This window comes from Chiloscyllium plagiosum, chromosome 26 (genome assembly GCF_004010195.1).
Source record: "Chiloscyllium plagiosum isolate BGI_BamShark_2017 chromosome 26, ASM401019v2, whole genome shotgun sequence".
In the NCBI taxonomy this organism is placed as follows: Eukaryota; Metazoa; Chordata; class Chondrichthyes; order Orectolobiformes; family Hemiscylliidae; genus Chiloscyllium; species Chiloscyllium plagiosum.
In genome coordinates, this window is record NC_057735.1 from 13,076,343 (window position 1) to 13,102,982 (window position 26,640).

The 26,640-nt window shown below is 40.8% G+C and overlaps 1 protein-coding gene across 1 annotated transcript in view; it reads right to left on the bottom strand.

The window, feature by feature from the left end:
• Positions 1 to 308: 308 nt before the first annotated feature.
• The window catches only part of LOC122562932 (pepsin A-like), a 32,889-nt gene continuing 6,557 nt past the window's right edge, over positions 309 to 26,640 (bottom strand). The window contains exons 2-8 of the mRNA XM_043716232.1: positions 24,618 to 24,735; positions 23,663 to 23,781; positions 3,449 to 3,627; positions 2,210 to 2,329; positions 1,344 to 1,475; positions 645 to 747; positions 309 to 484 (exon numbers count right to left, since the gene is read on the bottom strand). Coding sequence (XP_043572167.1) covers positions 338 to 484; positions 645 to 747; positions 1,344 to 1,475; positions 2,210 to 2,329; positions 3,449 to 3,627; positions 23,663 to 23,781; positions 24,618 to 24,735 — 918 coding nt within the window. The 3' untranslated portion in view covers positions 309 to 337. The remainder of the gene's footprint in view (positions 485 to 644; positions 748 to 1,343; positions 1,476 to 2,209; positions 2,330 to 3,448; positions 3,628 to 23,662; positions 23,782 to 24,617; positions 24,736 to 26,640) is intronic.

Genomic DNA, 26,640 nt, shown 5'->3' on the forward strand with positions numbered 1-26,640 from the left:
AGTAAAAGTGTTACACAATCAAAGTGTGGGAATAGTGAGACTGTCTCTATGTTCTCATTTCTAAACCAGATCCAGTGTCCTTAGTCTGTTTCTTTAAAAACCCACCCTGACAAGGGATTTAATCACATTCATTTGTTGTAAGTTAATGTGGAGCACTGCTGAGCACAGTCCACAGGCTATTGCCAATGGTATAACTTTATTCATAGTCATTCAAGAGATGAAGACTTTACTGTGCAGCCATGTGACAACTGCAGTGCTGGAGAAAGATGTGATCACTGCACGTCAACCCGGAAATACCAATCCGGGTGTGTTTTTAATGAGAACGTAAACGAAGGAATTAAGCAGCTTTAGCCAAGCCCACACGGTTGTTCCCCACGTCGAAAATGGAATAATATTCCCCAATGAAAACATCTCCCAGAATCCAGAGGCTTCCACCAGTAACACCAAATCCACTCATGCAGCTTCTTTGGTTGTTGTAAGTGCTCTGTAAGGAAAACAAGCACAGTTAACACTGGCTCATATCATCATCACCTTTAGTGAGCATTACAGTATTGTAGACTGTTGAATATATTGAATACATTCCATTAAATCTTTTGAAAATTTAGTGATAGAAATTTTAGACAGTATGGCTGTCCAAAAAATACCTGTAAAGTGTAGGCTTGTGGAGGAAGAGGGAAGTCGACTCCATTGATTGTGAAGACCACATTGGGCATGTTATACAGATTTTTACAGTTTATGGTGTACTGCAAGGAAACAGAGACGGTATTCAGTCATAGTGTCTGTGTAAGGATTTACAAAAACATTTAGTGGTGCAATAACATGACTAATTCGTCATTGTTGAACATATCATGAGTTGAAATCTGAATACATAAGCAACCCAAAAGTGAATGATTGAAGAGAAGTTGCAGTCACCAGGATATACTTCATTTCCATTTAACAATATGATGCCAAAACATTTCTAAACATCCATGTTCATCTCAATCTTACAGCATTAAGAGGATTTTGGAGCAAGTACTTATTCTTCAAACACCATGCCCTCTTCTGCGCAAATGTTTGTCTGTGAATAAGTAGATTACAAAATGTAAAGACTTTCCATTTAAATCTTCCTCCAAATCCAAATGCTTTCCCAATATTTCTGGGGCAGTGTGTACATTCTGCAGTGTCAAGAGATTCACATCTCCACAGCTTCACATATGCAATATAATTTAGCATGGCCCCTATCTGTACTTCAGCCTCTCACATATGGGAAAAAGTGAGGACTGCAGATGCTGGAGTACCAGAGTTGAAAAATGTGATGCTGGAAAAACACAGCAGGCCAGGCAGCAAAGATTGCAGGTCAAGAGGGCGGTGTTGCTCCAATGTACTGCTGAATGGTGTTGATGGGTGTGCTGGGACCAACAAGGAGAGAAGTGCCAGTGTCAACAATGGCTGGACAACCTCCACTGCAGGCCACAACCTGCCCATTGATTGTCACCCTGAGGGAGAGAAATGAATCAATAGTTAAAGATCTAAATCCCTCAAACTGTTTTAGGCTTATTGAACAAGTAATAGCAAGCTGAGCTTTAGTTAGCTCAGATATTCATTATAATCTCCTTAAATGCTGATTGGATAGAATAATTATTGATGTATAAAATAAATTGAAAGTGCTGGACAAACTCAGCAAGTCTGACAGCATCTGAGATGAGAAGAGCACAGTTAAATTTTGAGTCCAATTTGGCTTTTCTTCAAAATTGAAAGTGATGATTTTATTTTTATTTTGATCCTCCTGGGCTTTTAGTTCACATATTTCAATATAATTTGATAGAATCAGTCAATTTGGGGCAGATTGGTGGCTCAGTGGATAGCACTGGTGCCTCACAGTTCCGGGGACTCACAGCATCGGGCGACTGTGTGGAGTTTGCATGTTCTCCCTCTGTCTACGTGGCTTTCCTCTGGGTGCTCTGGTTTCTTCCCACAGTCCAAGATATGCAGGGTAGGTAAATTGGTCATGCTAAAGTGTCCATAGTGCTCAGAGATGTGAAGATTAGGTGGATGAATCAGGGAAAAATGTCAAGTAATAAGGGAATGGGTCTGGATGGGTAACTCTTCAGAGGGTCAGTGTGGACTTGTTGGGCTGATTTCCACACTGTAGGGATTCTATGATTTTCTAGGATCTCAGTGGAGAAGCACAACGTATCAATCCCAGTTGTGGTTGAGTATAAGCACATACCGGTCAATGAGGATTTGCCAATAGGCCTCACGAGTGATGGGAACCCAGTGAATTTGACCTGTGTAGTGACTTGAGTCAATTCCATCAAACACAATTTCACTTCCAGATGCACCATCCTGTCTGTAAAACATAGAAGAATCATAAACATGCTGAGAGGTGAAGAAACAACATCATTAGCATCAACACATTTCTGGTTTAGAGAATTAGCACATAATGGTAAGATTTCCTGTGTTGTACGAAAATCATTTTTGCAAATCACTTGCCAAAAATGTTTGATTGCAATCTTGCCACAAATACACCAGGTCACACCAACCATTCCAACAGATACTAACAATGCAAGTTGAGCAATTATGTCCTTTCAAGTAATTATTCTTGGCTCAGTTCGATTTTATTCATTTGAGTTCTGAATTGGGTTGAGAATAGCAGGGAACAGATTCAACACGGAAACCAAATGACTTTTAAAGAAAGCAGTTGCTTTGATATATTGCACTTCAAGTCCTCAGGATAGCTTGAAGTGACTTCACAAACAACTAAAATATTTGAAATATATTTAACATTGAGATAAATATGGCAGAACTTGTACTTAGCAGAATCCCATGTATCAGCTGTGGGATCCGTATAGATACTGAAGCAGTCAATGTCCAAATGTAGCAAGGTCTGGATGTCATTCAAGCTTGGGCGGACAAGTGGCAAGTGGTATTCATGTCACACATGTGCCCGGCAATGACCATCTCCAATGAGAGAGGATCAAGCTATTGTGCATTAGCATTGCCATCACCAATAGTAATCTAGTGCATTTTTAATAGACTGCATCATAGGAGCCAAAACTAGACACAATCTTTCAGGTGTGAAGTACCATAAAAAGGAAAGGTCACCATTGTCCTACTGTCTCATTAAACAGGAACAGCTGCTGCTGGTTTAACCATTCCTTGGGTAAAGAAAGAGGTTAAGAAGGAGAATCCTTCATGATAACCTCAGCCGATGTAGGAATTGAACCCATGACTGTTAGCATCACAAGACAACTGAGCTAACTGAACTGCACTAATGAATTGACTTCCACAAATTTATCAAGTTCTGCAAAGAACTGGAACAAGGACATTCACAATTCAAGCAAAATAAGTATTTTGAGTGAAACATTCACAGGGCTGAACAGACTACATCCGTTCCAATGCCAATGAAAATATCCACTTCATGCTTCATTCAGGGACGTACAGTAAAGACCATGTGAGAAGTGCTTACCTGGTCAGGTAGACAGAAAAGAGAGGCTCATCCACCAGATGCTGAGACACTAAGTTCTCAAACACAGTTGTAGCTCCTGATGCTGCAAGAGATGGGTAGCCCATTCCCAGAATCCCGTCAAACTTAACATAGGAAAAGAAACCACCAAATTCCTGATTGTGGATATTGATGTTTGAAATCTAGAAAGATAAAGCCAATGAGAAAACCTGAGGAACTCAGCAAAACATTATTCTGTTCCATAACCTTCCCATAAATTGCTCACAGCTAGCTACCTGATGAAGGAGCAGCGCTCCCAAAGCTTGTGCTTCCAAATAAACCTGTTGGATTATAACCTGGAGTTGTCTGAGTTTTAACTCTGTCTACTCCAGTCCAACACCGGCACCTCCACAACTTAGTTGTGCAAGTGGGTTTGAACTCACAATCTTCTGACTAGAGAGCCACCAGCTGGTCACAGGAAACACAAAGATTTCATATTTCATTCAATGATATACAGACATAACCGAGTGAGTAGAACTGAATGACTGCATGAAAAGAGCATATTTATCAGAATTAAAAGCAAGGCATTCAGACATATTACATTTCAAATCATCAGCTTGAAGGGTAGCCACTCACTGTTAAATGATCATGGCACATCCATGCCATTTCTTGACCTCAAACTAATTATTTATTTTCTTTCAAGATCTTTGCATCTTCATCTTCTCGAACATAGAACAGTACAGCATGCGAACAGGCACTTTGTCCCATCCTGTCTGTGCTGACCATGATGCCATTCTGAACTAATCCCATCTGCCTGCATATCGTCCATATCCTTCTATTCCCTGCCTGTTCATGTGTCTGTCTAAATGCTTCTTAAACTTTGCTAATACATTTACTTCTAAAACCCAGCCTGGCAGCACTATCCAGGCACCTACCACCCTCTGAACAAAAAATATGCCTCGCACATCTCTTTTAGTCTTTTCCCTCTCACTTTAAACCTATGGCCCATCATATTTTGTATTTCTATGCTGGGAAAAAGCCTCCAACTATCCATCCTATCCATATTTCTCATAATTTTGTATACTTCTATCAGTTTGCCCCTCAGATTCCAATGCTGTCGTGAAAATAATCCAAGTTTGTCAAACCTCTCCTTATAACTAATACATTTCAATCCAGACAAAACATCCTGGTAAACATCTTTTGCACCCTCTCCAAAGCTTCCCCATCCTTCTGTTAGTGTGGCAACCAGAACGGCACACAAAACTCCAAGTATGGCCTAACCAAGATCAATTACCAATATTGTGTGATTTGATTTATTTGATGAAGTTTACAATTGACTTACTCTGACAGTGTCATATCCCAATATTCCATTCATGGCACCTGTACCGTATTGGATAGATACACCCTGGAATGTTGGAATAGTATGTTGAAGATGCACTGGGATTGAATCTGTGATACATTGCTGTAATGGAGCAGACATGTAATGAAATTAATAAGAAATGTGTGGGTATTTAATCTGATGTAAGAACAAATGTTTGAGTTTTAAAAAGGTTTATTTTATATTTAAAAATTGTTTTTGCTTCTAACAAGAATCCTATCCAAATTCCTTCACCCTGAAACGTGTTTGTCTGGCTGCGTTCTCCATGTGGGATGATCCCGAAAATGTAAGATGGCTCGGGATCCGGAAAGCTGCTGTGTGTCCATGTAGGAGGGGAAGCTCTGAGTTGGACAAGTGCTTGTGTATATGTGTCTATTTGTAGGTTTACAAAGGGAGATACCTCATGCAGATCCAGGGAGGAATTTATGTGAACCTACACTTTGGAGAACCTTAAAATAAATCAAATTCAAACAGACACCAGAATGATTCCCACAACCGCCTGATGAAGGAGCAGGGCTCCGAAAGCTAGTGCTTCCAAATAAACCTGTTGGACTATAGCCTGGTTTGTGTGATTTTTAACTAGGAATGAGGAATGTTAACTACTCAGTTAGGCTTGAGAAACTGGAGATGTTCTCCTTGCGAGCAAAAGAGATTGATTGGAAGTTTGATCGAGGTGTAAAAGATTACTGCACTATAAGGTGCATCAAAGAAAGATTTTCTTATTTGTTGTTCATGAAATGGCCAAGAAAGTAAACCTCTCCAAGCCCAAGTAAACTTCTAGTTTTTGAGCCTATCATACAAAGCGAGTTATTCAGCTCTAGTTCTCCTAGAAATATTATTTTCTTTCAGTGCTGAGGTTAAAAAGGTAAGAAATGCCACAATGCTCTGAATAATGGAAACATTTACTCACTGCATGACTGTTCAGAGCAGTAAACTGAAGGGACCCAGAGGTTGGATGAGCCAGTGTCAAAGATGACGGTGAAACTCTGTGGTGGATTCCCAATGCTGATTGCTCCATTGTATGACAACTGTCAGCAAGAATGAGAAGAGCACAACTTATCAACTGGAAATATAGCTGAGCAACACATGTTATTGGGCTCATTATATAATGCACTTTTCAGGAAATATACACCTTCTTAGAACACCTTCACAAATCTGTGAGATGGAGGAGAAGGAGAGCGCAAATACTTCATTGCATAAATAGCTAATTCATGAGAAAAGTGATTCTTAAGAAAAAACATTGTTTTGATGCTTTATACTGAATAATATATTACATAGCTATAATGATGTTGCCTTTGATTATTTATTCTTCTGATTTTAGAAGGTAACTCCAATCCAGTAGTGCTAATATAGATGCTAACATTGTTAGGCCAGCCAGCAGCACAAGCCAAGCTCATTAAAGGAATCCAGAAATATTGATCAGCTCACTAGTCAGCAGGTCCAAAAGAAATCACCAGTAAGTCCTCACATTGAATCAGAACTTTCCATCAGACCAATAGGATTCAGTGTTCTGAGCACCAGTCACAATCAGAAACTGGTTCCAGCACTTGATCCATCATGACCTGCTACCTTCCTGCAAGTGCAACTCACTCCTCCTACTCAACCATCTTATCCCTGTAACCTTATAAACATTCCCTATTCAGATCATTATTACATTTGAAAGCTGTGAGTAAACTTACCTCATCCACCCCTGTTAGGCCATATATTACATACCCCTGCCAAATGCTGTGCAAATAATCTGTTTCCTCAGGACCCCATTCATTCTTTTGATAAAAACCTTCAATTAGAGTTCACATATTCTTGACCATTGAGCCAATGGAAACCTCCCTCTCTGTCTACTTTGAGCTGCTCTCTTATGATTTTGAAACTCCCTATTAAAACTCTCAGTCTTCTACCGTAGTCTCTTTGATTCTACCCATGCTACTAATGTTCTTTGTTCTTAGATCATTCTCGGAGATTATTTCCATACACTCTCAAGTATCTTCACATCTTTTCTAAGCTATATTGCTTAGAACGGAACACTCATGATTCCATTATCTCAAATTTAATTTCTCCTAACAAGGACACTCTTATACTTAAGCAATAACCAACTGAGAACATTTGGATTTTAACACAAAATTTTAAGTACTGTATGTTTCAAGCCTTATGACTGATAAGGCAATTATAAATATATTTCAAATTGATCAAAAGCTATAACATCAGAGCCAGAAAATAGAAATATCGCAAGTGTATCAAAAGATGAATTAACCATTTTACTGCTAGATCCTAATCTCTGTTAACAGGTAACTGCTGTGGAAGTTGAAGTATTTCAACATTTCAAACAAGGCACAATTCAGGAGTTTGATGGACTTGCCAGATGACTGTAGCAGTAACAATATTCGAGAATCTTAATACCATCCAGGACAAAGCAGTCTGGTTGATTAGTACCCATTCACAAACATTCACTCCTTCCACCACTGACATTCAGTAGCAGCAACGTATGCCATGTACAAGACGACTGCCCTAAAGTTACCAAGGCTCATTAGACACCATTTTCTAAATTTGCAGGACGGCAGGTTAATGGAAGCATTACTGCCTGCAAGTTCCCCTCAAAACCACCTACATCCAGACTTGGAAATATATCACTGTTCCTTCACTATTGCTTGGTCAAAATCTTTGAACCCATTTCTTACTGTCAGTCTACTTATACCAAACAGAATGCAGCAGTTTGAGGAGATAGTTCTTGATAATAAATGGTGGCCTTGACAGCTACACTCAATTCTCCTGAAATAATAAAACAAAGCAAAATTTGGGCAAAATTTCAGCAATATTCCTCAGAAGGATGTTCAAAGAACGTTTGAAGTGTGAAACTGTCTCAAATTTCTGAACTTCTGGTTAACCAATGTAGCACCCCCCATAAAGGAATTCCAAACTCTAAGCTCCAGCTTTTCACATTTGGACTCAATCAGCAACCTCTTGTGGCTTTATGTGATAGTTATGGATCTTTCACTTGGTGATCTGTGCAATTTAATTCTTCATGGATAAACATCTACTGCTTTGATCAATTTCAAACCATCGGACAAAACATTAACATTCTCCTCAATGTCAAGTTTTACAGCCTCAAACTTCTGAAGTAATGAACCAAAATCTTATCTCCTGACTCTTCACTCCTCCTATGCTCTCTGTACCCTCAGTTCTTTGCTTATTCTCAATTTCACTGATTGGCTGATTGTCAGAGACATTCTTTTGCCTTCTTTCTTTAGTTGTGTATTTAGATTCACAGAACTGGTTAAGTCATAGAGTCATAGAATCATAGAATCGTAGAGACGTACAGCACAGAAACAGACCCTTCGGTCCAACCCGTCCATGCCGACCAGATATCCCAACCCAATCTAGTCCCACCTGCCAGCACCTGGCCCATATCCCTCCAAACCCTTCCTATTCATATACCCATCCGAATGCTTCTTAAATGTTGCAACTGTACCAGCCTCCACCACTTCCTCTGGCAGCTCATTCCATACTCGTACCACCTTCTGCATGAAAAAGCTGCCCCTTAGGTTTCTTTTATATCTTTCCCCTCTCACCCTAAACCTATGCCTTCTAGTTCTGGACTCCCCAACCCCAGGGAAAAGACTTTGTCTATTTACCCTATCTATGCCCCTCATAATTTTGTAAACCTCTATAATGTCACCCCTCAAACTTCGACACTCCAGGAAAAACAGCCCCAGCCTGTTCAGCCTCTCTCTATAACTCAAATTCTCCAACCCTGGCAACATCCCCGTAAATCTTTTCTGAACCCCTTCAGGTTTCACAGCATCTTTCCAATAGGAAAGAGATCAGAATTGCACACAATATTCCAACAGTGACCTAACCAATGTCCTGTACAGCCGCAACATGACCTCCCAACTCCTGTACTCAATACTCTAACCAATAAAGGAAAACATACCAAATGCCTTCTTCACTATCCTATATACCTGCGACTCCACTTTCAAGGAGTTATGAACCTCCACTCCAAGGTTTCTTTTTTCAGCAACACTCCTTAGGACCTTACCATTAAGTGTATAAGTCCCTGCTAAGATTTGCTATCCCAAAATGCAGCACCTCGCATTTATCTGAATTGAACTCCATCTGTCACTTCTCAGCACATTGGCCCATCTGGTCAAGATCCTGTTGTAATCTGAGGTAACCTTCTTCGCTGTCCACTACACCTCCAATTTTGGTGTCATCTGCAAACTTACTAACTGTACTTCTTATTGCTCACATCCAAATTATTTATGTAAATGACAAAAAGTAGAGGACCCAGTACTGATCCTTGTGACCCAGTACTGATCCTTGTGCCACTCCACTGGTCACAGGCCTCCAGTCTGAAAAACAACCCTCCACCACCACCCTCTGTCTTCTACCTTTGAGCCAGTTGTGTATCCAAATGGCTAGTTCTCCCTGTATTCCGTGAGATCTAACCTTGCTAATCAGTCTTCCATGGGGAACCTTGTTGAATGCCTTACTGAAATCCATATAGATTGCATCTACCGCTCTGCCCTCATCAATCCCCTTTGTTACTTCTTCAACAAACTCAGTCAATTTTGTGAGACATGATGTCCAATGCACAAAGCCATGTTGACGATCCCTAATCAGTTCTTGCCTTTCCAATTACATGTACATCCTGTCCCTCAGGATTCCCTCCAACAACTTGCCCACCACCGAGGTTACGCTCACTGTTCTGCACTAGATTAACTCTGCTCCCTGGTTGGGAAATCTTGCCTTCCATAGGCCTTTTGGTCCCACAGCATGAGATTTTTTACAATGGCTGCAGCAGGGTTTCCTGCACTTGATACAGCAAGATGGCAGTACTGTAGGATGCTCCTGCTGGAACTCCTCTGTTCCGCTTGTTTTATTGCTTTCTGTTTCATTTTTTTCCCTCTTTTTGCTTCTCCTCTCCCAATAGCTCCGGAGGCGAATACTGGTGCAGTGGCAGGAGCCAGCAGCAAGGGAGACCGAGAAACTGTTGGTTAAGCATTTTTTTAATATTGCAGAAGGAGCAACATGTTGATGTGACATAGCCTTTTGTCCTTGTTTTCCTGTTGAATTGTATCAGGTAAACCAATCACTTTGGTTACAATCAGTCTCCTTGTATTATTTTGTTGCCCAAGAAACTTTAGAAATTTATTCTCTTTTTCAATCAAGTAGAATGCTTGCCTTTATACATTACTATCAACAGTGTGTTTGCTTGATAACCATTGCTCCTCCTACACTGTATAATGTTTAACTTACACTTTCTTGCACTAACACGCCTATATTGCATACAATGAACCAACACGGACAGAGAAATGGCTCAGAGCAGTGCAGGGCAGGAGAACCTATACTTACCAAAGCTGTTTCATTGATACATGGTTAATTTACTTAAAAAAAAACTCGTATTCCCCAAGTTAAATTATATGCCTTTCAGATAATTTAAATGGTGATGTAAATTGTAATGAAACAACAAATAAACGAATCAATGCATCAGATTCAAACAATTCTACCAGCGGCATGAAAGACTTGAATTCTTAAGGATTGACATAACCTCTTTAAGATGTGCACACAATTCTGGATGTAGGTTTGCTCGCTGAGCTGGAAGGTTTGTTTTCAGACATTTCGCCACCATACTAGGTAACATCATCAGTGAGCGTGATGTCATCTTCAATGAACATGAACTAGCCACAAAAAGACATGACCCACTCTCATTAGTATTCTTACATACGGATGAGGAAGGAAACTACTTCAACTGGGACATCACATCCATCCGAGGACAAGCCAAACAGAGGCACGCACAGGAATTCCGAGAAGCTTGGCATTCCAATTAGAATTCTATCAACAAACACATTGACTTGGATCCCATATACCTCCCCCTAAAAAAGGAAATGGCATCACCAACCCAAGGAAACCTAAACACATAAATGGAAAGTGGGCCATACCACCTGTACTTCATCCGGAGGCTCACTGATGATGTTACTTAGTATGGTGACAAAACATCTGAAAATGAACCTTCCAGCTCAGCAAGCAAACCTATATCCAGAACCTTAATCTGAGCTACAAATCTTCTCAAAACTTGCAAAGTGTGCACAACTCCTGTGTAATCATCATGTGGTGCATTATCCTTGAAATGCCCTGAATTAACTCAATACCGATATGCATTTCATTATATTCCTGTACAGGCCTGCATCCTTGGCTGTGTTAAAACATCATAGACCTCATTTTAACTGAGATCTAAATAGATTGACATCAATGCCTGTATGTTCAAATTGCAAGGTGAAAACTCCCCTTTAAAGATATAACTGAAGCCCTTTAAGAACTATTGTCCAGGCAATTTCAACATAATGCGCTCAACCAACTTCTAGATTCTACCATCTGTATGAAGACCTAATGAGTATAATCCGATGAAGGAATACAATAGAAGTCAAGTGTCCACCGTTCTGGCTGTACATTCTTTATATTCATGGATTCCAAAATCCCATGAGGTGTTGGATATTGTTTCCTTCACGTAACACAACCTTTCAATGCTAATGACAAGGATAAAAACTATCATGCATCACTCCTGGTGATTAACCAAACAGGGCAAAGATCACCAAGGAGAAAGTGAGGACTGCAGATGCTGGAGATCAGAGCTGAAAATGTGTTGCTGGAAAAGCACAGCAGGTCAGGCAGCATCCAAGGAACAGGAGAATCGACGTTTCAGGCATGAGCCATTCTTCAGGAATGAGGAAAGTGTGTCCAGCAGGCTAAGATAAAAGGTAGGGAGGAGGGACTTGGGGGAGGGGCGTTGGAAATGTGATAGGTGGAAGGAGGTCAAGATGAGGGTGATAGGCCGGAGTGGGGGTGGGGGCGGAGAGGTCAGGAAGAAGATTGCAGGTTAGGAAGGCGGTGCTGAGTTCGAGGGATTTGACTGAGACAAGGTGAGGGGAGGGGAAATGAGGAAACTGGAGAAATCTGAGTTCATCCCTTGTGGTTGGAGGGTTCCTAGGCTTAAGATGAGGCCTATCACCCTCATCTTGACCTCCTTCCACCTATCACATTTCCAACGCCCCTCCCCCAAATCCCTCTTTCCTACCTTTTATCTTAGCCTGCTGGACACACTTTCCTCATTCCTGAAGAATGGCTCATGCCCGAAACATCGATTCTCCTGTTCCTTGGATGCTGCCTGACCTGCTGTGCTTTTCCAGCAACACATTTTCAGGGCAAAGATCTCATAAATTGAAATGAATGAAAGATATTTTATAATGAAAGCATCATGATGCTTAAGTAGCCATTTCAAGGTATTTAACATGGCCTAAAAAACTTGGAGAGTTAAGCAATGAGGATATTTGAGAAGACTGCACTTGTGGTCAATATTGCCATGAGCTGGAACAGAGCCAGTGCTCAACCATAACCAAAGTAGTACTTTTATCAGGTTCTTCAGGCAATAGGCAGCACCACAGAAACAGTCCAGCTACTTTTAGGCAGTAGTGTCTGAAAGGACATGAGCACATCGGGGAGCAACAAAGCTCCACTGCAATGATAAAGCGAAATGCAATGTCCATGAAGATAAATTTTATTTGTGAAAACAAAAGGGATGTATAGGTGCAACTAAGGTGGGAATAATCACAAACTCGCCATAGGATCCAATTCAAATCCACCTGAATCAAGCAGTTCAATTATCAAGGATAATATCTGGGGCAAAGTGCACAGGAGAAAAGACATAAAGAGGATTCTTAAAAGGCTTGGACAGAGTAAGAGCTGAGAGGATGCTTCGCTTCCAGTGAGAGTCTAATACCAGAGACCGTAGTCTCAGAATAAAGGGGTCCCAATTTAAGACTGAGATGAGGAGAGAATTGTAAGTATTTGGAACTCCAAAATCACTTTGGTGGCAGAGTCCTTCTGGCAAAGATAGATAGATTATGGATCAGTAAGCGAATCAAGGGTTATGCGGAAAATATGAGAAAGTTGACTTGAGGAGTATCAAATCAGCCATGATCATATTGAATGGTGGAGCAGTCTTGAGTGGCCAAACAGCCATTTCCTGTTCCTGTTTTTGATGGTCAATATGCTCTTAATGTCTGACACATTACAGAAATCTTAGGGAAAAGTGGTCATGTAGTTGTAATTCTAAGTCCAAGACAAATGTCCCAGTGATACGTTTTTGAATCCAAAAGAACTCATCTGGGTTGAAGTAACTACACAGAGACTGGTGTCCCATCACCAAGTTACCCTTTATTTACACGTGGACAGTCCATGACACTGATCCAGCTTCCTCAGAGCCAGTTCTCAGAGTGAACAGAACCTTTGACACACTCCTATTTCTTTTTTTTCTTTTTTTTCTTTTCTTCTACACTACCACCTGATAGCGGTAGTGCTTATTTTTCCCCAGCACCCATGTTGTGTGTGTGCAGGTGTTGGGCACAGTGAAAAACAACAAGTGTGCAAATCTTTATGATGTACAACCACTAGGAAGAAAGGAAACACCCGAGTGGCCAGTGACAAGCAGTGCCCTTCACATCAAAGGGCAATGCTGTGTGATCAAACAGTGAAGGGAAGAGATTAAATCAAAATAGAGTTGGAGGGGGAGGTAGTATGCTCCACTGACTCTGGTGCCGACCTTTCCTTGAAAATCTCGAGGTATTGGTGGACACAGTGTGCTCCTTCTCCAGAGACACCTGAGCTCTGACAAAACCGCGGAAGAGGGGGACACTCCTGTTTCTATCTGTTAGTCAGGGGTCCCTGATTGAACCAGATTAACAGCCCCAATCAGTATTAATAACTGAGAGTATTAATTTCTCTTTAAATATTAAACTAAATTGTCGCATTTCCCATCATGTAATTAGAGGTGAGACAGTTCCCATTTTCCTGTTGAATCTAGTTAGATAAACCATCCACTTGCATTACAACCAACCACTTTCTATCATTCTGTTCTCTAGAGGTTTTTATCTTTCCATTCGAGTGGAATGATTGCCTTTATTAATGATTACCAACTCTCATTCCTTCTGCAATATTGAACTTACTTAACCAGTTTAACTTATTTAGTTCTATTTTTTGCTCCAATGTGTACCTCATATGTGTACTGACCCAGCAAAGACTGAGAAACATTGCCCAGCAGCAGAAAGTAGGATAGCATGTTCTTTTCAAGGCTGTTTCTTTGATATAACAACAACTTTTATGATCGATATGTTGCAATCTTGTTTTTCCAAAGTTAAATTATCTGACTTTCTGTAGGATGTTGTGCAAAATGTAATGAGACATAAGATGAATGAACTAATGCATGGATTCCATCAATTCCACCAGTGATACAAAAAACCTTGAATTCGTCAAGGGAGACTTAACTTCTTTAAGAACTGCACACAATCTCCTGTGCAGTCACCATGTGGTGTGCTATCCTAGAAATGTCCTTGTTATGTCTGGATTAAGTTGGGACTGATTCGCATTTCATTATAGTTATGGATGTGCCTATTCCTTCAACTGTGTCATGGAGCTTGTTTTAACAGATATAACTATTACCATCCCTGTGTATGTCCTGTCCCATGTAAAACAGACCAAGCAAGCACAGTAATATACTATCAGGAGGGAGTTGTTATGGGAGTCTTCAACATTGACTGACTCTGCACCCCTTGAAAGCTCATGGCATTGGTCCAAATATGGATATGGAAATCTTGATTACCATCTAATGCCTTCATTCAATTGATGAATTGGAACTCATCCAAACTAAACCTCAAAGGTAACAGCACTGAGGGTGGCAAGGACACCAAATGTACGTGGATGGAGGACTTCAAAATTCATTATCAAGGGTAGCTCAGTAACGTCACCACTTACTAAGCTAGTTGAGTCCTCCAGATAGTATCTGTAGACTCTATTTATGATTATGTGGTGAGGGAATCAATTAGACGTAGAAATCTGTGAAACGTTTTGCTCACCATCAAATATTTTTTCAAGCAGAAGGTCATTCAGATGTGAAATGAACTGCCATAGAAAGTGGTAGATGCAGATACAGTTACAAAATTTAAAAGATATTTGGACAGATACGTGAATGGGAAAGGTTTAGAGCGATGTGGGCTAAGTGCAGGCGAGTGGGATTAGTTTAGTTTGAGAAAATTGATCAGCATGGACGGGTTGGACCGAAGGATCTGTTTCCATGCTGTATGATTCTATGACTCTATGATTCTAGATTGACATCAATGTATTTATGCTAAATTGCAAGGAAGAAGTCTCAAACAGTTGTTCTCTATTTACTGTCAGCTGTCGTTTTAAAGGAGATTCTTATTAAAGGCGAGAGTCAGTATCTATTGCATTCATGATGCTTTCAGATCGGTCAATTTCTGTAGATGAGCAATTGCAGAAAACCCCCCTTTAATGGTATAACTACAGCCCTTTAAGAACTATCAGCTCATGCAGTTTTGCTACGTGTTTTAAACACACTTCTGTATCCAATTCCAGGTTACATTTTTCTGTCCTTAAGCAAACTCAAGGTGAGAACAAAAAAAGCAGATTCTCAACATCGATAAAAATGAGTACGACTTTCCCTTTGAATCTTAAATGGCAACTTTAGAGCCCACCTTTGACTGGTGACTGATTTATTCCATGCAGTCATGAAAATCCCAACTCATCCTGTCTACATTGCACTTTCAATTCCCCCTGCTTATCTAAGAAACTAGATGATGTAAAATGCCCGCCGTAAATCCAAGTGGGTACCTGGTGTCGGCTGCTCACTGAGTGCCTGTCCTAGGCATTTACAACTGCTCCCAACCATTACTTCTCTGTAGGTTCCATTACTACTACCTTCTTTGACCCTTGGTCCATATATCTCAATGTTGGCAAGCCACCAGCCTCACCATATCATCCAGGCTGCTCTTGGACCATCTCAGCCGCCACTCCCGGCCCTCCACACTCTACTTTGGGAGCTGATGGACACCTATAACTTGCATGCTTTTGCCAGGTCACTTTGCACACAGGTGCAGCCAAACATTGTACGCACCTACTCAAAATGCTATTGAGCTGACACAGACACTTCTTCTAGCACTAAGTTGGCTTTCTTAGTACTGACTGACTTTAGCACATAATTGGAAACTGACAACTTAAACACAGGGAGTCATAGAGATGTATAACATGGAAACAGACCCTTAAGTTCAACTCATCCATGTCTACCAGATATCCAAAATTAATCTAGACCCATTTGCCAGCATTTGGTCCATATCCCTCTAAATCTTTCCTCTTTCATATACACATCCAGATGGGTTTTAAATATTGCAATTGTACCAGCCTCCACCACTTCCTCTGGCAGCTCATTCCATACACGCACCACCCTTTACGTAAAAATGTTGCCCGTTAGGTCCCTTTTTCCCCTCTTACCCTAAACCTATGCCCTCTAGTTCTGGACTCCCCCATCCCAGGGGAAAGACGTTGTTTATTTACCTTATCCATGCCCCTCATGATTTTATAAATCTCGATAAGGTTACCCCTCAGCCTCCAATTCTCCAGGGAAAACAGCCCTAGCCTATTCAGCCTCTCTTATAGCTCAAACACTTCAACCCTGGCAACATTGTTGTAAATCTTTTCTGAACTCTTTCACATTTCACAACTTCTTTCCAAGAGCAGGGAGACCAGAATTGCACGTAATATTCCAAAAGTGGCCTAATCATTGTCCTGTACAGATGTAACATGACCTCCCAACTCCTACACTCAATGCTCTGACCAATAAAGGAAAGCATACCAAACACCTTCTTCACTATCTTATCTACCTGCGACTCCACTTTCAAGGAACTATGAACTTGCACTCCAAGGTCTCTTTGTACAGCAACACTCCCCAGTACCTTATCATTAAGTGTATAATCCTGCCCTGATTTGCTTTTCCGAAATGCAACACTTCACATTTATCCTCCACCCATTGGACCATCTGATCAAAATGCTGTTGAACTCTGAGGTAACCTTCTTTGCTGTACTCTACACCTCCAATTTTGGTGTCATCTACAAACTTCTATGATATGTTTTAGCCCACAAGGTCTTCAGCATTGGGAGATATGCTGCTGCCTGTGCAGTTTAGCTTGCTTTTTAGTAAGATAGGCAGGCAGCTTGTGGCGGTGAAGAGCACTGAAAAGTCAATGAAACATTCAGACAGCAGTTGACATGCCATTGTTATAGGTCAACATCAAAGCTGCAGCCTATTTGTCAGCAGCCTATACGCTAAATACCACCATCTGCAAGTTCCCCTCCAAGCCACTCGCCATCCTGAGTTGGAAGTGTATTGTTGTTCCTTTAATGTTGTTTTGTCAAAATTCTGGAATTTCCTCCCTAAAGGCATTGTGGGTCAACCTCCAACACCTGGACTCCAGCGCTTCTTGAACACAGCTCACCTTCTCAAGGGCAACTAGGGATGAGCAATAAATGCTGGCCTGGTCAGCAACGCCCACAACCCATTAATAACAAAAAGACACACTGCAAGCAAAGGGCGATATTGAAGCCCGAAGTGAAATGAAGGGGATCGACAGTCAATCCAGGTGTACAATGCCAACGCCAGTGAAGGGGCTTGTCTGATTAGACTACACTTAGCACTACATGAGTCCAGGGTTCAGAGTTCTTGCAGTCCGCGGACTGGGCCATGGCAAGTTCAAACAGCCAGCAGATTAAAGCTAGGTCAATGTAGATATTGTTGAAACATCAATCCATGGTCAGTTGGGGCTGTCCTGCTAAGCCAGTCCAATGGGATGGTCTGAAGAGTGATGGATTACGAGTCAGTCATGGGCTTTGTTCAATAGTTGTCTTGAAGCTTATTGGGTTTGTTGTTCCTCACGTGCAGCACCTGAATGGTGCACAGCTAGGCTGTAGATGTGGTGTCAGATGCATGGAAGCAAACGGTCTCAACAGTGGTAAGGACATTCACCTCACCTGCCATAAGAGCATACCCAAAATCTCAGTTGCCTCATTAATGAGATGAAAAGCAGAAGACCGTGCGGTTAATTCAGCCAGGCCACGGCAGAGCAGACACTATGAAACTCACTCACCATCACACTTTTAACAACAGACAAATTCCACCCTCTGGAGGCTCTACTCCAATGGAGGAATGCACCATGAGTCAACATACTGTCAAATTTGGTGGAATCAGAAAATTGATGTTTTACTCCACAGTTCTGGCTCTGTATCCTTTTAACATCCTCAAAATCCAGGAGTTGTTCATTATGTCATTTCTTCTTGCTTCCAATACAACCTTTTCATTGCTTAAGACAAGAGGATTGTATATCATTTTTCATTGATTAACTAAACATGGTAAAGAGCTCAGGAATGAAGTAAATGTGGGAATTTGTAAAAGGCATATTAAAGTATGTCACAAAGCTCAAAACTGTTGTTGAATGCTGTAACATAGCTTTAAAACCTTGGAGATCACTACTCTAAAGCAACAAGTCCATTAAAAGCATTCATATGCAAGGTCATCAACATCACCAGCAGGTTATGAAAACATTTAATTGTGTAACATTTACCTGGACACTCCTCAGCTGCCTTCTTGAACCGCTGCAGTCCATTAAGTATAGGAACACCCACAATGCCGTTAAGGAGGGAATGACAGGACTTCCCCAGCAACACTTCAGGAATGGTATTGTTTCCAAGTAATGATGATGAATAGCTTGGAATAACTTGTAGGTGGTGGTGTTCCCATGTTTCTGCTGCCCTTGCCCTTCTAAATGATGGTGGTCATGAGTTTGGAAGTTGTTGTCTGAATGAAATTCTGCAATGTACCCTGTGGATTGTACACCCTGCTGCAAGCATTGGTGGTGAAGAGACCTTCCCTCGCTGAAACTATATTGAATATTGGATACTAGCTCATCAGATAGGTAATTTTCAGATTTGTGTTGTTATTGAATCACATGGGATTCTGGGTAAGCTTGCTAATTGTGTAAAAATTGGCTTAACGGCCAGAGACAGATAGTGATGGTGGAGTGCAGGCTTGTGACCAGCAATGTCCCTCAGGAATCAGTGCTGGGTCCACTTAGATGAGAATATAGAAAGCATGGTTGGTAAGTTTGTGAATGATACCAAGATTGGCAGTGCAGTGGACAGTGAAGAAGGTTGCCTAAGCTTACAAAGAGATCTTAAACAATTGAGTCAATCGGCTGAAAAGTGCCAGATGGAATTTAATTTAGTTAAATATGAGGTATGGCATTTTGGTAAAATAATCAAAAGCAAGACTTTTACAATTAAAAGTTGGGTCCCAGGTAGTGTATTAGAATAGAGAGACCTAGCAGTTCAGGCACGTTTTTCATGAAGTTGGCATTACAAATTGATAGGATGGTCAAGAAGGCATTTAACACTTGCCTTCATTGCTCAGACCTTTGAGTATAGGAGTTGGGATGTTGAGATTGTACAGGATGTTTGTGAGGGGTCTTTTGGAATACTGTGTCTAGTTCTGGTCTCCCTGTTATAGGAAGGATATTGGTAAGCAGAAGACGGTTCAGAAGAGATTTACCAGGATGCTGCTGGGAAGAGAGGGCTTGAGTGATAAGGAGAGGCTGGATGGACTGGGACCTTTCTCACTGGAGCATAGAAGGTTGAGAGGTGATCTTATAGAGATATATAAAAAATCATGAGGGGTATAGATAAGGTGTTTTTCTCAAGGGTGGGGGATTTCAAGACTAGGGACATATTTTTAAGAGGCGAGGAGAAAGATTTTAAAAAGACATGACTGCCAATTTTTTTAGACAGTGTGGTTCGTGTGTGGAATAAATTTTCAGAGGATGTGGTGAAAGTGGGTACAGTTACAATGCTTAAAAAGTATTTAGATAAGTACATGATAAAGAAATGTTTGGAAGGATATGGGCCAAGCTCAGGTTGGTGAGACTAGTTTAGTTCTGGTTGGACTGAAGGATCTGTTTCCATGCTGGATAACTCTATGCCTCTATGATGTAGGATCACCCATAGTATCCCAGTTAAAATGCTGGCATTACTGAGCATTGGTATTATTCTGTTTCATATTGAACCCAAAGGTTCTGCCAATACTATCTGCCTATTGACAATCAACACTTTATAAACCTTATTCTTTGGTTCTCTTTTTACCCTTTTTTATCAGCAATTTTAGCCAATCTAGAATTTCCATCTCATTAAAGTTGATATTCATCAGCATCTTTGAATCATTGGGTTGGATGACATTGTACGATATAAATCTCGAGTGAATACTGTATTTCAAGCAACTAAAAGTGGCATTAAGTTATCTGTCAGGTGGTGGCCAACCATTTATTACAAATATTATGTAACCTAATCAATTGAATTCCACATTATCTCTCAGACTACTCTGGAAGATTCAAGGACACGTCCACTAAAGTCCAATCTATTCTGGAAAGGGAATCCACTGACTTGAACCAATGGAAATATGGAATTATTTGGATTTTACAACTGTAGCTAGATTTAGACTTCATCAGCCCAGGGTCCATATTTCACAGAGAGCATCCATTTACCAATCGTTTCTCATGTCATCAGCAAATTCCTTGCCTGTTCATTTTGCAAAGTTACTGGGAGCTTCCACCATTGCAATTAAGAAATGAATTGAGGTACACTCTGCACAGAGACATGAAAGGGACAAGAGATGGAAGAAGGAAGAGTATGCATTTCATATTTCGACTTTATTATTTCTTTTTAAATGAACTATTTCAATGAAGGGATTCTAGAGAACTTGACAAAGCCTCTATGTGAAGTTAGCAACATAATCATAGCAAGACAAGTGACACTGTACAGCTTGCCCACCTTCAGCACAAACATGCTGATCTCTGGAGTGAATCACTGCTCTAAGGATACATCACAACTGAGTGTCCGAATCAAGAAAGAGTAAAAACACAACAAAATCAAAAAGTTATTATATTTAGTTTCAGCAGAGTTCATAGTCTGCTCTGTACAAGACATTTACTTATTTGTTATTTCCATTTTCTTTTTCTTTGTAGCTCAGTGCGGAGCATTGCTGAGCATTAACCACAGCTAAGTAGCCTATGGCATAATTATTCTTTGGTGATATCATTGGACCAGCAATCCAGAGGCCTAGGTTAACATTGCAGAGACATGGGTTCGTGCCTACAAAAGTAGCTGATAATTTTATTTTAAACCCTGAATTGAAAGGTTTTCTCTATAACGGTTACCGTTAAACTATTACCATTGCTTACGAAAATGCATCTGGTTCAGTAATGGCATCCAGACATTGAAGTAGACATCCCTACTTGATGTGATCTACATGTGACTCCAGATGTACAGCAATGTGGTTGGCTCTTAACATTTCCCAAGGGCAATTATAGATGGACAATGAATGCTGACCTTTCAGTGACACCTGCAACCTAAGGACAAACAAGAACAATTTCAACCAGATGACAGCTATTGCTTTGAGGAATCATGTGACGGGTTAACATCAACCCAAAATTACAAATTAGAATTGGTTTTCATTGAGAATATGAATGTAAAAAATTAGACAGTCTTAGCCAAGCCCACACGGTTGTTGCACATGTCGAAAACAGAATAATATTCTCTAATGAACACATCTCCCAAAATCTAGAGGCCTCCACTAGTAACACCAAATCCACTTGAGCAGCTTCTTTGGTTGTTGTACTTGCGCTGGAACAATTAACACTGGGTCATATCTTTGTCACCTTCAGCAATTGTAGATTAATCCCTAAAAATACACTGCATTTCACCTTTTGAAATTTTAAGTGTATCCTAATGAATTGATTGCTGTCCAATAACATACCTGCAAAGTGTAGGCCTGTGGGGGAAGAGGATAATTAACTCCATTTATTGTGAAGACCACATCGGGCATGTTGTAGATATCGTTACAGTTAATTGAGTACTGTAAGGAAATAGAGACAGTACTCAGTCATTTTGCTAGTATAAGGATTTAGAATAACTCAGTTACAGTGCAACTAATTAACCATTACTGAAACTAAAGTGAGCTGAAATTGAAATATACAGGCATGCTTAAAAGAGACTCATTGCCTGTAGGACAAATTATATTCAAGATCTTTATATACATTTGTTCATGCTATGGGAGGATTCTTGGATCCCAGAATGTTGATGGCAGGAGATTAACCAATCATAATGATATTGAGCATCAAGGATAGAGGTTAGATTTTCCCTTGCTGGAAATGGTCATTGCCTGGTACTTACATGGTATGCATGTTGCTTAATATTTATCAGCCACACATGAATGTTGCTGAAGTTTACTGGAGTGCTGAGACAACTGGCCTCCAACAGTCATAACCATCTTCATTTATGCTTGGTATGACTTCCACTATCTTAGCAACATCACACTAGAATCAGAGAATCTCGACAGTGCAGAAAGAGGCCATTTGGCCCATCAAGTATAGATTGACCTTCTAAAGAGCATCCCACATCCACCTCCTCCCTTTCCCCATTACCCTGCATTTCCCATGGCCAACCCACCCAGCCGGCACATCTCTGGACACCATAGAGCAATTTAGCATGGCCAATCCACCTAACTAGCACATCTTTGGACTGTGGGAGGAAACTGGAGCACCCAGTGAAAACATGTCTCTTAATACCTTTGCTTAACAAAAATGTTTCTGTCTCAGATTAAAAATTAACAACTGATCCTGCATACACTGCCATTTGTGGAAGAGATTTCCAAACATCTGCTCCCATTTTTTTCAGCCAGAGAGTGGTTAATCTGTGGAACTCATTGCTGCAGAGGGCTGTGGAGGCCAAGTCATGGAGTGTATTTAAGAAAGAGACAGGTAGTAAGGGAATCAGGGGTTATGGGCAAGGCAAGAGAATGGGGTTGAGAAACATATCAGCCATGATCGAATGCCATAGCAGACTTGATGGGCCAAATGGCCTAACTATGCTCCAATATCCGATGGTCTTGTACAAGTGCTTCCTAATATATCTAAAGAATGGTCTGGCCCTAATTTTCTCACTATGCCTCTAGTTCTAGAATATCCAACCAGTGGAAATAATTTACCTACCCTGTCCTTTTCTGTTAATATCTTGAAAACTTCAATCAAATCATCCCTTAGCCTTCCACATTCTAGAGGAACCAGGACTAATTTGTATAATCTCTCCTCATAACGTAACCCCTGAAGTGCAAGTATCATTCTTCCAAGGCCAATAAATCCTTCATAAGGTGTGGTGTCTAGATCTGTCTGGAGCATAGTGGGAGTCTGGAATGCGCTGCCTGGGAGAGGAGTTGAGGCCAGAAACTTCAGAACCTTTAAAAAGTGTTTGGATAAGCGTTCAAAATTTCACCACATTCAAGATTATTGGCCAAGCATTAGAAAGTGGGATTTGTGTAGATTTAGAGTAATAGTTTTCATCTATGTTCATAGGTCAAAAAAAGTTATCATCTAATAGTTGCTAGTTGATCAGAGCCTTGCACTTCTATTGATGGCAGTGCCATTGGTGAGATGGAGCTTGCAGCCAGTAGAACACCTCCCAAAGACCAGGATTGTTGCTGGATCCCAAGCCACAAACAAATGGTGATGGATGGGATAGTTGGGCATGTGATCAGGGTCACAGTAGCTTGGGAGCAAGGAAAGAGGGCTGGCTTTTAGTGGATCCCCAACTTCTCGATCAGCACCAACCAAACATCTTCCTCTGCTCCAGAACCACTAAGCAAGTCCAACAGGGCTTGATATTGTTTTCCCTTCTGCTGGATTAATTACCCATTCAAGGGCCTTAATTGGTGGCATGATGGGGCGACGCATAGCATTGGGGTAGAGGCACGATAAATGTAGTGTCCCCACTCACCATTCTCATACTTGTTTTAATGCTCCTACAGATGAGTGCACAAAATATGCCTGAATCTTAAGGTCTTCCTCTCTTTGACTTTAAACTATAACTTTGGAAAGCAATTACCACCATTATGTAGCTTGAATTATCTGGCAATGGTTACAACTTACTCTGACAGTGTCATATCCCAGTATACCAGTCATACTGCCTGTACCATACTGGATGGATACATCTTGGTTTTTGGAGTAGTATGTTGAAGACTTGCTTAGGTTGAATCTGTGATGTGTCTCTGAAAAGCAACATCCATTGTATTAAAATATTGAGAAGGTTTTAGCATTATGCCGTACCTTAGATCAAGTACTTGTGGCCAAACAACTTCACAGTTAAGATCTGAAAGTTGAATTATGTATCCTAGGAGGGGTGGACAGCTGTGTGTGTATATGTATGTGTGCAGTATTATTAAGCATTAATAGCTTCGTTCTTTATGGATTTCACTCACTTTTGCTGTTTTGAAGTCTGCAACGTCTACTAACTTTACCTGTAAGCATCTGACACAGGAATGAGGGCTGTGTATATTGTAATATGTATCTGAAGAGAACTATTTCGCACCACAGAGTCTAAGCAGGATTGAATCTCAGGTCTTTACATATTCCAATTAGAATAAACTAGATTTAAAAAGCAGTCTAATATTATAACATCATTGGACATTTATTCATGTCACATTAATCAAAATGATTTGGGGCACCCACCTTAAGGGAATCCACTCCAGAATCAGTTTAGACCCAAGCTGCAGGTATGTACTAAAAGTTAAAAATCAGTAAAAAACAGAAATTGTTTGACACTGCTGTTAAATTTGCAGTTGCAATCCATCCGATAATTCTTCCATCTCCATAGAGAGACAAAGAACAACAGCTTCAGCTTTCAACAAGTTCTGAAATTTTTTACCAACCTCAGAAGTAGCCAAATAACACTTGAGAGTTCCATCCAGCTTTACAGAGCCCATTACACGGCTGTGGACGAGTCCAGAAGTACTGGCCTTTTCCAATATGAGTTATACAGCTGCCTTTATCAATAAGGAAAATCAAAGGGAGAGGCATATTTAACAACAGGTTAACATTTACTTACCACATGGTTGTTGAGAACAATAAATTGATGGTACCCATAGGTTGGATGAGCCAGTGTCAAAGACTACAGTGAAGCTCTGTGGTGGGTTCCCAATGCTGATTGCTCCAAAATATGACAACTGTCAGCAAAAAAGAAGACCACAATATTTCAATGAAAAATATATCAGAATTACACATGTTATTACTCTTATTGTTGTATTTACTGTATCTTGTAATTTTTCTGTATTTTTGATAGTGGTCTAAAATAGGAAAATGATGATTGTGGAAGGGATTGCTGTATGTTTTTTAAAAGCAAACTCATTGTAAGTTGTGTTGACATTGCTGCTTTGTTCAAGTAGTAGATAAAGCTTGTAGATGGGCTGGCAACTGAGATGGGGGGAGATGTAACAAAGTGAGAAACGGCCAGCAACTAGTAGCTGATTGGTTTGTGAAGTTGTGACCAGTTGTTTAGGACAAGGGCCAAGCCTGACAACAAGCAAGTGAGTGGCCCTAGGCAGCTGAACTGCTTGTGGGTATGAACGATACTGGCAGAAGCCTTTTTAAGGCTGCAAGGGACAAGTGGTACACCTTTCTCTCCAATGTAATGCTTAAAGCCTTATTTTCTATCACCAGTGGCTGTGAGCTGTGTCTGTAACTCATAACTAAGAGACTTTGTAGTTAATATGCCAACAGATTGTGTCACCCATGAGGAAGAGAAAAGAATCTGGAGATGTGAGAGTAAACAAAAGGAAGTTTGGCAAGCAAAAGAATCATCTCAGCAAACTCTGAGGCCGTTGAACCAAGTTCCCAGTTTCCCCCTCCCGTACACAGAATTTTATAAGGGGAATGGTAGAGTTACATGTCAACAGTTCATAGCAGTTACCTGCAGTTAGACTCTATTTACTTGTAATAAATAGAAATTCTTGGACCGAAGTTGGTCTTTGTTTTCTGTTAACCAGGTTCTTTCAGAAAGGTAAACAGTGGAATATTGCATAACTTGAACAAATCTTTAATTTTTGTGATGACTTCGAAAATAACAGAACTTGGTTTGCAGAGCACTACCCCTGCGAGACTTGATGCAATCCACTACACCCCTCAGGATATATAAATCTCTCTCTCACTTTCCAATCACATGACACAAGAGGAGAAGACTACAAACGTAAGTGAGACATTGGACAGAACCTAGTTGAGCCCACAAGGGCCGGTGGGATAATTTGGACTGGGACAGTTTGGGGTGGGACGGAGTGTGGTGATGCAGGGTCCAGGACAATCGGGTGGGAGTACTTGCATCAGATTTCAGGGGTCAGGACAGCTGGTCCCATGAAGGTGGCAATGTGAATGACCCAATGCAAGAATGCTGCTTGCTGGTGGTATTTGTCAATTGGATTCATTCTGATGCCTCTTGACACCAATTAAACTTGAGTCCATTAACCTTTAGCAGCAGCCGAGAGATCTAACAAACCTCACACAGCTCTGCCTCCCAATGGAACCAAACCTTGTCAACTTTGCCTGCATTGTCTCTTTGGCAGCAGGGTGTGTCTTTCTGTCAGGAACTTGGTGTCCTAGCAAGAGCCTCACCAAAAGCGATGCTCTAGTCTTAACTTGTTTCCTCCATTACCCAGAAAACAAAGGACAAAGAAACATAAAAAAGTTTCTTTTTATGGGAATCAGAAACAAAACAAAAATTAAAGGGGAAGCTCAGCAGGTCAAGCAGCACCTATGATCAGAAAGCAACGTTAAAGGTTCGGGTCCAGTGACCCTTCCTGTTCTGTTCTATTGAGCTATTCTCATGAAGGGTCACTGGATCAAAATGTTAACTCTGATTTCTCTCCACAGATACTGTCAGACCCGCTGAGCTTCTCTAGCAATTTCTGTTTTCATTCCTCCATTACCCCTCCTTTCACCCATTCATGACTCCCATCCTGTCTCGTTCACTCATGTCCTGGAAACCAGTACCAATCTTTTAGAGGCTGTGAACAAGGCAAGTGGCTGAGCCTCAGAATATTACCACCAGGAACCACTCCTCACTGTTAAATGCCAGTTAA